The 13,350-nt window shown below is 34.1% G+C and overlaps 2 protein-coding genes across 6 annotated transcripts in view; one reads left to right on the forward strand and one right to left on the reverse strand.

Moving 5' to 3' along the window:
* The window catches only part of LOC138708958 (mesoderm induction early response protein 1), a 36,560-nt gene that overhangs the window by 17,705 nt on the left and 5,505 nt on the right, over positions 1-13,350 (reverse strand). For 3 of the 5 annotated variants that reach the window (XM_069839361.1, XM_069839359.1, XM_069839357.1), the window contains exon 4: positions 5,016-5,137. The exons of the other annotated variants lie outside the window; for them this stretch is intronic. The gene's annotated coding sequence lies outside the window, so the exon portion shown is untranslated. The remainder of the gene's footprint in view (positions 1-5,015; positions 5,138-13,350) is intronic. 5 annotated transcript variants of the gene reach the window in all.
* Positions 1,879-13,350, forward strand: part of TAF1B (TATA box-binding protein-associated factor RNA polymerase I subunit B) — a 57,520-nt gene continuing 46,048 nt past the window's right edge. Inside the window, exon 1 of the mRNA XM_069839355.1 lies at positions 1,879-1,899. Coding sequence (XP_069695456.1) covers positions 1,894-1,899 — 6 coding nt within the window. The 5' untranslated portion in view covers positions 1,879-1,893. The remainder of the gene's footprint in view (positions 1,900-13,350) is intronic.

Consider the following 13,350-nt stretch of genomic DNA (forward strand, 5'->3'; position numbering starts at 1 on the left):
AAAGAAACAGTAAGGGTGTGAAGTCGGGTGATCACGCTGGCCATACAACAGATCTTGGTCTTCCTATCCATTGTTCCCTTACATGTTGTTCAGAGTGCTCGTACAACCAGACTGAAGTGCATTGGGATGCCATTTGGAATCACATGTCTCCACACATCGTAAAGGATACATTTTTCAAGAGCAGCAGAAGCATGTTCCAAAGGGCTCTCCATTCAAATGGAGCAGCAAAATTAGAGGACACTTGTAACCTGTTCGCAAGGGTACTTGAAGAAATAAATAATTAATTTCATAATTAATTGTAAATGTTACTAAAACCTGTTTTTATGTCGCATAGCTCCTTAACGAGAACATGGCTTGTTTCATGAAAAATAATCTCCAGAGTTTGTTGCAGAGATCCTGAATCACCCTGTATACTAGTCTTTTTTTTTTTTTCTCCATCAACTCTCTCAAGAATTCCATACTTTCGTTGATAAACTACATAAACATTTCATTACATTTTTCATTCAACTAAGAGATGGAGAATTAGTCTTAGTCTGCCTAAGAGGTAAACATTCTCAACAACAAAGGAAATCCACATAATTAAAGATTTGAAATGTTACATTTTAAGCCTTTACATATGGATTGTAGGTACTTAAACAAAAGGGTGGGAGAAACTATCTCCAACAATTCAGAAGTCATCCTCATGGTCAAAGTATCACCATGCTTGACCATTGCATCTGATGTTTGCAGGTTCAAATGTCATTCAGAATAAAATATATAAAAGCAAATAAAAATTCTTAACAAGGGTTTCTCTAAAAGGCAAGAAATAGTGAGAACTTGAGACGTAGCCTAATGGTATGTGAGAAAGACCTTATCCTCAATGTCCCAGGTAAAATTTAGTTCAGTTCACCTGCTAACCATATATAGGTGTAATAATTTTTCCTGACAAATGCTTCAACCTCAGAAATAGAATTACGAAAATCAGACTAGCAGAATTCAGAAAGGTCTTAGTCGATTATACGTGAAGATACTTGAAACTGCCCATATTCCAAAAGAATACAAGGTTGTGTGTTTGAAAGGAAAAGAAAAGATCTTTTAATTTAATTAAACAACAGTAGTAAACATAGTAACCACCATCAAATGGATAAACTTGATCACTTTTACAATAAAATTAGGAATTTCGCATCAGTTACACAATGAAGAATGATCAATATGTATTGAACTGTACAATACGACAGTATGGAATGATAATTTGTTGTAAGTCAAATTATGGTACCTACCCAAAATATTAAAACCTTTATTGGCAAAGTTTTGTCCATTTGGAGTAAACTCAATTACATGAAGAAAATATATTAATAACAAAGTTAAAGAACACCTAAACAACATTAGTTACTTCCAAGGAGATATATATATGATGATCCATGAAATATGACCTGTGTTTTAGGAATCAGTTCTATACATCATTTTGAGCAAAAGAAGTCACACATGGATCCAATTTTATATCAAATTTTTTTATTCATGAAAATCCATACAAACAATGGGGCTTGCACTAAGGGGAGTGGGGTTTTGCTGGGACACGAAATATGGGGAGAGGGGTTCATAGGTCAGGTCTGGTGATATTAGCTGTTGATGAGTAGGCCTAACATCAGCATTTGACAATCTTACATTGCAAGATGCCCCATTAGAGACCACATGATGTATGTATTATCAATATGATCATTTCTCCCTCACTTTTCTTTTACAGTAGCAGCTCACTTTGTGTACTGGACAGAAGTATAAACAAGAGAACACTTACTTGCTTATATTGTGGACTCATCAGCCGTGCTGAGCTATGACATGCTATGTGCATGATTCACATCTGTGCAGCCAAGTGCATTGAAGTGGAAAAAGGAATATTTGAAAATCTGTTTTCAAATGGAGGTATGTTTATATTCTGATTAATGCAGTATTTTTTTTAATCTTTCTGTATATTTTGCATTTATTCCTTTCAATTTTGCTCACAACCATTTCTACTTTTTATTATTTCAACACCTGTAGTGCTTTAAACATTGATCATAGGATATTTTTTGCTCAAAATGACCTATAGAAATGATCCCTAAAGTGTGATTCATACTTAATGTTCATCTTATGTATTATAATTTTACTGATATTTTCAAAAATAACATGGCATGTGAATTAAGTCTCTTACAAGAACATCAGGGCACCTATCTGGTTTTACACAGGGTGAACCGTAAGTAATACCATTAATTTCAGTGGGTTACTCTTTGAGATATTTCAGACAAAAAATGTTAATACAATTTTGCTCGTACTTGCTTCCTTTTCGAGATAAAAATTGTTGTACATGAAACATATTTCATAGTGTGTTTTGGGAAAGCCATTGATTTAATTTCCAATATGCTAAGTCAATTCATAAGAGCAGTGTATTGTGATAATAAATTAATGAAATAATTTTATTTTGCCCTTTAAATGTGCAGAAATTTGATCTGAACAAATGTAACTTTTCGTTCTGAAAAGGAATTTTAAAATGTTACATTCTTTCGGATCAAATTTCTACACATGTAAAGTACAAAACTAAAATTGTTTCAATCATTTATTAACATAATACACTGCTCTCTTAAATTGACTGACCACATTCAGAATTAACTCAATGGTTTTCCAAAAACATGCTATGAAATGTTTCATATAAAACAATTTTTATCTCGAAAAGGAAGCAAAAACGAGCAAAATTGTATTAAACTTTTCTTGTTTGAAATATCTCAAAGAATGACCTCCTAAAATTAATGAAATTACTTATGATTTATCCTGTGTAGCTCAATTCTTTCAAAAACATGATGAATAATACAATATTCTTTCCAGTATCAAATTCTTCTTGCTCAGCCATGTAAATCTGTGTCGAAAATTTTTCAGATGAATTTCATAAGCAGCCTCTAACATTAGATTCTTATGACAAAAAAGAATATGATCAGAGAAAAGGAGACACAACAGAGTGACATGTCTGTAATAGCTTTCGTGATATTAGAGATATTGAAATGGTGTATTTTCATTAAAATTTTGAAGTATATTTTTCGCGATATTACAATACTCTCCAGTTTACTAATGTTAATGGAAAATCTGAAATAAACAGCACAGTCAAGTTACTCCAAAACTTGGAATTCTCGTACACCACTATAAAGATACCTCTGATTGAGGTTCTGGCTGATATGTACAAGTAGTGGCAAAAAAAACTGGACCGACCCTTGTACTGATTTCAGAGCCTTGTTCACTCCAGAGCACAATAGACTGGTAACTAAGACTTTCGTGGTTCGAATCCTGCCTGGGAAGGAAACTTTTTTTTTTCCTTATTCAAATTTATTCCCAATACTTTTCGATTGCTGGTAAAATTCATGTTCTGGGAATAATAAGTTAATTAAGTAGTAAAATATCGCTGGAATCGAAAAGTATTGGGAATAAATTTGAATAAGGAGAAAAAAAAAAGTTTCCTTTCCAGGCAGGATTCGAACCACATTAAGTCTTAGTTACCAATCTATTGTGCTCTGGAGTGAACAAGGCTCTGAATTCAGCTACAAAGGTCGGTCCGATTTTTTTTTGCCACTACTTTACATTTATTATCAGACAGTATATTTCACTTCACAATAAGTGCCAGATGAAAAACAATAGTTTATATACATCTTAAGTCTGATTAGTGAAATATCTTACTAGTCAGGAATGTATGCAATGGAGGGGAAAGAAACTGGCCACCCTACTCCACTATCTCTTTGCTTAGTTGCCTCATGAATGATGCCTTACTGGCGTCACTTATGGGGTTCCAACTGTATTCAGACAGTTGACTAAACTACTACAAAGATTTATAAATGATGTTAATTAAATTCATTCTTTGCTACATTATTGAAAATAAACATATATCATGGTGAGAATTACAGATGCCTTACACATAAGGGAAATTTTGTACTGTCAATTTGCAACTGCAATATATATATATATATATATATATATATATATATATATATATATATAAATAACTAGGTATTCGATAGAACTGGAAGTACTTAATCGCATTTCTGTTTCAAAACCAATTACATAGAAGATCAACAAAAGAAACTACTCTGAAATTCATATAACTAACACTGTGATTTAAATCTGTTTTTAGTCTAATGTATCCTGTACTACAGTATATATTTCCTAATATATGTTTATTTTCTCTTGATATAACTATTACTACATTTCATCATCAATCTACTGTACTAAGTATGAAGTGAGAAGTAAATATTTGAATGAAAGACAAATTCATATCATTAAAGATTATTTCATACTATCTATACTTGTCTTCAATTTTAGAACTTATTGGAAAACCATGCAGAAAAACGTGCACTATTTTCTGATCAGAATAAATACACAATATGCCCAAATTTCTAGACTCTGTCTTGACAGTTACAATAATTTCTATGCTACAAAGAGTGTAAATTTTTAATCACTAAGTCGTGGATAAATGAACAAAAGTTAGCTGTGTTTGTATACAAAATCTTGTTTAAAAATAATCGCCATAAATTTGGATTTTTTTAGTGTTATATAATTTCTTCTAACAAAATGAGGTGGTAATTGTATAAGTAGATGATAAAAAAAATTAGGATTGGAGGAAAGAATGAAAGTGTATACACTATGCTCTCCATCAGATATCAGACAAGATAAGACGAGACAAGACAATAAAAGCAATTGAAAGAGAGAGGTCAAAGTTACTTTCGAACAAACAAAGAAATATTAATATTCCTTTAAATTAAATAAATACACTAAAGTGACATCAAATGCTAAGCAGTGTACACATTTTTCTCTTAAATGCCATAATAACAATTATAAAAATTCAATCTGTATGGAAGATAAGAAAAAGAAGAAAAAAAAAATAAGGAAAGAAATACTTAGAGTCAATGTTTATTAATGAAGATAAGAGGAACATTCCTTACTAGCTAAATTTTGTTGAATTCAGAAACAACAAATTACGACTGGTTGGAAGTACCATATCTACGTTCATGAACATGACTTACAGCCTATGTCTTGCATCCATGTCCTGCATTGTGAACTGTCTTCAAGTAGATTCAGGTCAAACAAATTGCTTAGGACACAATATTTTTTTCAGAAGCTGAAGGTCCAAACTTATGGACGTGATCTGCAAAATGACAAAACTAAGTTAATTAGACTGTAAATATACTTTTCTAAAGCATAAAATATATCTGGGAAGATGCTCAATATAAACAGCTATCTTATAAAAACACATAACATTCTAAACACAGACAAAATGTTTTTGAAATTGCAAATGTATGGGACTAAACCACATTACAACAAACTAAGTTAACTGCAAAATATTTTTAAAACTATAAAATATACGAGTTGGATAGATTTACAAAACATAAACATACTGTTCGATTCAAAGTTCTGCATTTCCCATTAATTTTTTTAATTAGTTATTTTACGACACTTTATCAACTGCTGTTGTTATCTAGCATCTGAATGAGATGAAGGTGATAATGCCAGTAAAATGAGTTCAGGTTCCAGCACCGAAAGTACCCAGCATTTGCTCTTATTGGATTAAGGGAAAACCCTGGGGGGGGGGGGGGGTACCTCAAGTCCACACCTGTGGAGTAACGGTCAGCACATCTGGCCACGAAACCAGGTGGCCCGGGTTTGAATCCCAGTCAGAACAAGTTATCTGGTTGAGGTTTTTTCCGGGGTTTTCCCTCAACCCAATACGAGCAAATGCTGGGTAACTTTCGGTGCTGGACCCCAGACTCATTTCACCGGCAAGATGTTGATAAAGCGTTGTAAAATAACCCAATAAGAAAAAAACCTCAACCAGTAACTTGTCCCAACCAAGATTTGAATCTGGGCCCGCTCATTTCACTGTCAGGCATACTGTTACTCCATAGCAATGGACCCCATTCATTAGCAATGCTGAGTGGCAAAAAAGGAGACTGCAAAGAATGGGGAAATCTGGCAAAGTAGAAAATATAGCACTTCTTGCAGATACTATTTAGGTAAGAAATATAATTATGTTATCTTATCCATTTGCATTCTTCCATGATGTTCAGACCACAGTTCTTCTCATACTACTGTTGGAACCCCTGTTGTTATGCTTACAGTAATGTTTTCTCAAACTGCAACATTATTCAATGGTGTTAGTATGATCCGGGTGGAACACATTTTAAAATAATGCCAATGTAAACCTACTTTTAACCATTAGTTATCTTGTAACTAAATCAAAATTACTCTAAAAAATTCCACACAAGAAATGGCAAATCAAAAGTTTTTCAAGTAGGCTATTAGTCATTTGATATGAATTTCTTGGGTTATTTTACGATGCTGTATCAACATCTAGGTTATTTAGCGTCTGAATGATATGAAGGTGATAATGCTGGTGATATGAGTCCGGGATCCAGCACCGAAAGTTACCCCAGCATTTGCTCATATTGGGTTGAGGGAAAACCCCGAAAAAAAAACCTCAACCAGGTAACTTGCCCCGACCGGGATTCGAACCTGGACCACCTGCTTTCGCGGCCAGACGCGCTGACCGTTACTCCACAGGTGTGGACATTTGATATGAATGCACTTTTCTGAGGAGGACACTCAGGATAAGCAAAAGTGCAGTTGCATCCTTTTGATTACTCTCAGGGCATGACTGTTTGTCAAAATACCTGAACAAAACTGGAATTTTTTTACTTTACCACTTTGTCCATTGCACAGTCTTCAGGAAAAAAAATGGATGAGAATCATCTTCAGTGATGTGCTAACCTTTCCTTTAAACACACCGTGTGTAAGAAATATTGGAGAGCAAGAAAATTAATGGCTTTACTGCCAAGAACTCAGCATTAGTAAACAACAACCAACAATTTTTCTGAGGTGGGTACTGGTAGTGTTTCTTTAGTTGCCATGCAGAGTGGTGGGTTAGTTCCAGCAACAGCCATCGGTACAGATATGAAGGTCACTAGATAAGTTTTGAGGTACACACTCACAAATACTTGAAATTTCATATACTATATTTTTTCGAAGTAGTCTCTATGACTGTTGCACTGTTGCATCTGCTGGAACCACATTTGGAAGAAACCATTCTAATTCTGCCACTGCACTCAGCTCTTCTTCTGGACTAGAAAACTAGTGACCACATAGGCAATTCTTCATGCTAGGAAATAGGAAGTAGTCACAGGATGCCAAGTTGGGATTGATGCAGATTTCGTCATTAGTTTTACAGGAGTGTCCTCAAGATACATAACTGTTGCATTTGTTGTATAGGCAGAGGCATTGTCATGATGTAACAAAATTCCTCTGAGGTCTGTCCTTGGTCGTCTCTCTCCTGGATGTTACAGAAAACCTTGGGAAGGCAGACTTCCATGTATCATCTTGCAGTCACTGTCCCCTGATTTTCGAGCACAGTGGTCCCAATGTGCCTGTTTGCTGAGAAGAAAGTGGCCACTATTTTCTTCCCAACACTTTGTGATCTCTTGACCTTGGTGGGAGGTTAGTCATCTAGAAAAACTGGTCCTTGGTTTCTGGTTCAAACTGGTACATCCAGGTCTCATCATCCATATCAACGTCCGACACTTGCCAAGAGTCCTCATTGTTGAAAGTTTCAACATTTCTGTGCAGCATTCCACCCTTGTGCACTTCAGCTCTTCGGTAAGGGAGTGAGTAACACATTAAGAAATTTTCCTCACTGTAAGGTGATTGCAACTCTTGGCAAATTAATTCCCAAGGCTAATTCTATGTCCTTGTAGGTTAATCTTGGACTCCCTTAGCATTAAGTCCACATGCGACACATTTTCCTCAGTCAATACTGAGGAAGACCTTCCATTTCTCTCATCTTTAAGACATGTTCTGCCCCATTTAAATTCAGAGAATCAGCAAAAACTATGCCAGAAATACTCAGACTTGAAAGTATTTCTGACACGATGTCTTACCTGTATGCGGGGGCTTGGATTCTCGTCACAACAGACCATATTGTACTGTTTTCTGCATTCTTGAAATGAAGTCTACTAAATCGACAGAGCAGTGTACCACCTTTCGTTGCTGGAATGTGTTAAAGTAAAAGATAACTGCCCCTTTCATTAGGCAATCTATAGCATATGGTATGTGCCCCATCCATATACAGGCATTTCCATTTAATCCTGGAGCAGTTGTGTGGTAATTGGCGATTTATATGGGCCAAAATATATGTGCTATTTATGACTGTTGTTTTGCTTTTGTATCGAAAGTTTCATTAACTGTCTCATTGTCCTTAGTTCTCAGCCACCAAGGTCTATTTAAAGAGTACTTTATTATTGACCTCACTGCTCTCTAACGATGAAGGGTGACAGTACCTATTATGTCATGGGTTTTATTGGTTTTACTCTTCTGCACAAGAAGGATTAGTTCAATGGAGAAAATCCATGATCCCCCCATCAGCAATCCAACTCTTGACTTAATGCTTGCAGCAATGCTATACTATACTATATTAGAATTACTTAACCAAATTACCAGTAACACAAGTGTTTCCAGAAAATAAAAAATTATTAATATGCGCCAGTAACATGCATTTAGACTTTTAAAAGTCAAAAACAACTGTAAAAAAATATTTATTTCAGTCTGTTCTGATAATCAGTGACAACTCACGGAATTGCTAGCAATTTACTTATATGTCTAAGTGACAATGTGGATTCTGACAGCAAAAAGCACGCCCTTGCATATATTATTAAAGTGATAACCATTCATAATAAATTGAATACAGCACACACGAACATTAAGAACTTATTTCACTGAAAAACAGCTAATTAATTCTATGGAGCAACTATACTATTAAAATAGATAATTCTTTACAATTGGGTTACCACGTTAAAGTACAAATGTCTTTATGTACTTGGGGATTCTAGGTGAGTCATATGTACCGTAAACAAAAGAAAAATTGAATGCCAACACCAATTTCGCATTGAAATAATGGTGAAAACTTGCTGTAAAAGTGGGGCTAGCAGAGAGGTACAGGCAGGCAGAATCACCCAGTCAAGGTGGAACGTGTAGATGGCAGGGAGGGGCAGTACATGTCATCTCATTTCGTGCTTTTCTTTCCTGATCACTAGGGACCGAACTTTCATGAAATTTCATATTTTTTCCCTGGATTTAAATCTATATGCTTATACATTATATGAATTGTCACTTTTTAAATTGATTACACATGGTTTTAATTGTATATTTTGACAAATTTTATAAATGCAACATATTTTCAATACTTCGATATATAGCACATTTATAAGGTTTTAGAAGTATATTTTCCCCTTTCGATTTCTCCCAAACACGTCATTGCTCGAATGCAAACTATTTACACAGCTCAGCCAATCCATTTGTAATGGATTCTACATGTTCACACCTTAAATCCCTTTTTTTCTTAAAAATAATTCAGTTTTACGAAATATTTTATAATTCTCTGATTATATGGAAGCCAAACATTCATTCTGAAAAATTTTGTTTTACAGTTTTTAGTTATAAAGGAGACTGACTGTTTTTAGCTGCTGTAACGGATGCTACCGCCTCTCTGTTAAATTCATGACTTACCATTATTCTCACTGAAAGTTCAGGTTCTAGGATGAGGTTAACAAATTCATCTCTTTCTTGTTTATATATTAAGAATTGCACTTCATTTCTTTACAAGAATTTTTTAGAAATGACAAAAAGGTAATTTATTAATGAATTTTATACAGTGTAACGGATTCTACATTCAATTGTAACGGATTCTACAAGTCACTTTGATATGTAGCTATGGATCTTTTATGAAGTATAAGATAGTAAAAAATTAATTTTTGAAGTGTAGTAATTTAATATTTACTATTTGAAATTAAATAAATGAACTCTGACAATAAATTAAATTATAAAGTTTAAAGGAAAAATGTATAGGAAAACAATGTAATACTGTTGGTTAGATATAGCATACACTAAAAAGAGTTTTATTTTTGTGTACAAAGAATTATTAGCTGTTTTTAGTCTCATTAATACTTTCAAGGTTACTTCTCATCATAACATTAACATCGTTGAGAAACTCTTACATTTAAGCTGTGCTGTTGAGTCCTGAAATCAAATGTTGGGAATATTTCTACAATTTCTCCGAAAAAAAAAAAGTACTTATCACTTAAATTTGTTATAAACTTATACCATACATTAAAAATATCTTTAATTTATATTTACAGTCTCATTAATATTTACAAGTTTATTTCTCATTAACATTAACGTCTTTGTGAAACTCGTGCATTACTCTATGTCCTTGAGTCTTGAAATCAAGAGTTGGCAATATCTCACCACAACATATCACTTCCTCATTTGGGAGCCAGACACAGCATGCCCTTTTCTTTGAAGGACTCAGTGGTAGGCCTGAGTACATTTTGTACTTTTTTTACAGCTTTTCTTAAAGTGCTGGTACATTGGTAAGACCCAAAAGCCTTTTCTGGTTTTGACCCATCTATTGTCTTATTTTCTTCTGCTTTCTTTTTTCTATATTTCCTCATTGCTTCTCTCTTTGCCCGTTTTAGCATATCATCCAATATTCTATCTGACTGACGCCTTACCTTTAATTGGTCCCTTTTACTTTAATCCCCCTAATGATAATAAAGTGGCGAATATTAGGACTTTTACTGTGGATATTTCATTCCCTATTAAAAATGTTTGATTAATAAATGAAATTTGATGTGATCTAACGATTGTAATGATTGTTAAAGTTAGTATTGAATAGATTAGAAAGTAAATGAATAATATATTTTCTCCAATATTTATAGTACTAATATTCACCCTATATGATTAATTGAAGAATATGTCAACATTTTTCGGATTGAAAATTGGTTTAATCCACCAATATTTCTATCTCGATCTTTCTTCAGATATTCAGTCCATTTTTTTTTATCTTCTTTCTTCTTAGTCCTAAATTTCAGCTTAGCCATACGATTATTGTATTTACTGTGATCTGCCATGATTCTGTAGAAAATTAGGCCTAAAATCGTAAAAAAAGAAAACAGGTTTTCATGTAGAATCCGTTACAGTCCATTATGTTTTTAATTCACTTTAGAAATGCAAAAATATATGTAAAGGCAATGTTGGAACTGTATAATTACTTTCATGAGCTGTGGTTTTGTTTCTAATAATACTTACAATGTTATAGTAAAAAAAGACAATTTTCATGTAACGGATGCTACATTGGTTAACTGAATTTCAAATAAGATTTAAATATAATTTGGTACATACCTTGAAAATGTAACAATCAGTTCAAGAAACTACAATCTTTATGCCATGCTTTAAAACAAAAATGGCTGATATCAGCTGATAAGATTGAATGCTATAGGCTGCCCAACCCACATATTTTGGAATCAATGTTGGGTACATGAAAAGTACCTACAAGAAAGATGCATAAAACTTCTTTTACCTCTATAAAATTGAGGAAATCAAGGTGGAACCTTAAAATTTAATGTGTTTTAAACTATTTGTAGTATGAAATAATACTTCTTTCTAAATTTTATATTTTTAACTACAATTCCCACTTTTCGTGGAATGACTGAGCTGTATTATAGCAAGGTAAGAATTTCGAGAGGGCTCTCATTCACCTATAAGGTAAATGATATTAAATGTTCATACAAAGCCAATGCCGAAGAGTCTCTGAAACTGCACCATGTAGCACTGTTGCATGTTTCTTCAGTACAAACACTTCTTTCTTGTTAGTTCACACATGTCAATGTATTCGAGTTGTGATTACCGTATTTACCTTCATAATGGATGCCCCTGCATAATGGACGTACCCCAATTTTTCGCGTTAAATTAAGAAAAACATTCTCTGCGTAATAAACGCATCTCATTTTAAACAAAGATCGTTTTAATAATATCGAAAGTCGTAAGATTGGATGCATTGCTTATGTTTAAGTTCAAGTTTTTAAACAACACTGCATGGCACCAGTGAATGAGGCAAGGCTAATGTTAATAATAACAATGAAGTGTCTTGTCTTATTGTCGCTGTATTCATTGTTACAAATTATCAATTGTTTATACAACTGCTGCTAACTATTGATCGTCTTAAATGCGACATAATATATAAATTAGTCGCGGCCCATAAATCATTACGTATTCTATCAATTATTTCAGCATTCAAGCTGGTGCACCTTTAGTATGTGTCTTTTTTTTTTTTTTTTTTTTCCCCCACTAAAATTTTTTCCTCACATAAAGGACGCACCCTTGCTTTTTGTTATAAAAATCGAAAAGAAAAATGCATCATATTATCTGGGTAAATATGCTGGGTGGTATTAATAAAGATGAGGAAGATGAGTTTGCTTCAAATTTTGTGAGCTTCCTCCTTTTCCTATTAATAAAGTTGAGGAAAATGAGCTTGCTTATCAAGAATTTCCTCCACCTTTGAGCAAGGAGTCAGCACGTAATAGTTTCCTTGCATTACATATTAATAAAACGGAGTTTTGCTTCTTGCTCTGAAGCATTTGCTTCAAAAAACCTGAGGTACCTAAATAGGTAACTCAAGCTTGTAGAGTGAAGCTGTTGTATCGAAATGGCTGAGTTCATGGATATTCAATGGCCTCAAAAGTTGTATAAGAAGTACAGAGATTCACTTTCGAGACATTACAAGACTTCGTACTGATTTAATCGAGAAAATGTGGATTGTTTAACCGCCTATTTCTTAGGTGACACAAACCAAACCAGTGGCAGTGCACTTAAATATTTCCTTAACAGATTTGCAGAGGCTAATGCTGTTGGAACAATTGGAGGCATTGAAGGAACACAGAGAGTATTATAAGGAAAAGCGTGCAAGACTCTTTGAAAACTACTATCAAATCACAGCTGATAATACACGGAATCTTGAATACCTCTTTATTTACAACTTACCTTACACACAAATGCAACTTGCATGAAATTATCAGTTCAAATATTATGCACTGGAATGAAATAGAATTTGGGAAAGGGGCACTATGACCCAGCACTGCGACCTATCAAGATACATTGCACTAACCCTCAAGCTAGGCACATTCCCAAACTCACACCGGCTGACTACACTAAGGTTTGCTATGTATCCAGGTTTCGAGCAAGCAACTTCACTAATCCCTAGGCCAGCCCCGTCCTTACGTCGCTAGCCGGCATTCGAGGAATGCTATGGAGACTGAATGGAGAAATGTTGACAGAATGATGTAAATTCCTCATTAGGGGAAACGGGAGAACCCCGAGAAAAACCCAACTGCAACCTTGTCCGCCACAAGTGTCACTACGGATTTTTCAATTAAAGATCCCATATGAACCCGGACAGTTATTCATCTTTATGTTCTTGTTTCCCATATTTTTTTAAATCTAGTTTTCATATTGGACACTTTTTTAATTAACTGTGCC

The sequence above is a fragment of the Periplaneta americana genome, chromosome 11 (assembly GCF_040183065.1).
Source record: "Periplaneta americana isolate PAMFEO1 chromosome 11, P.americana_PAMFEO1_priV1, whole genome shotgun sequence".
NCBI classification, from domain to species: domain Eukaryota; kingdom Metazoa; phylum Arthropoda; class Insecta; order Blattodea; family Blattidae; genus Periplaneta; species Periplaneta americana.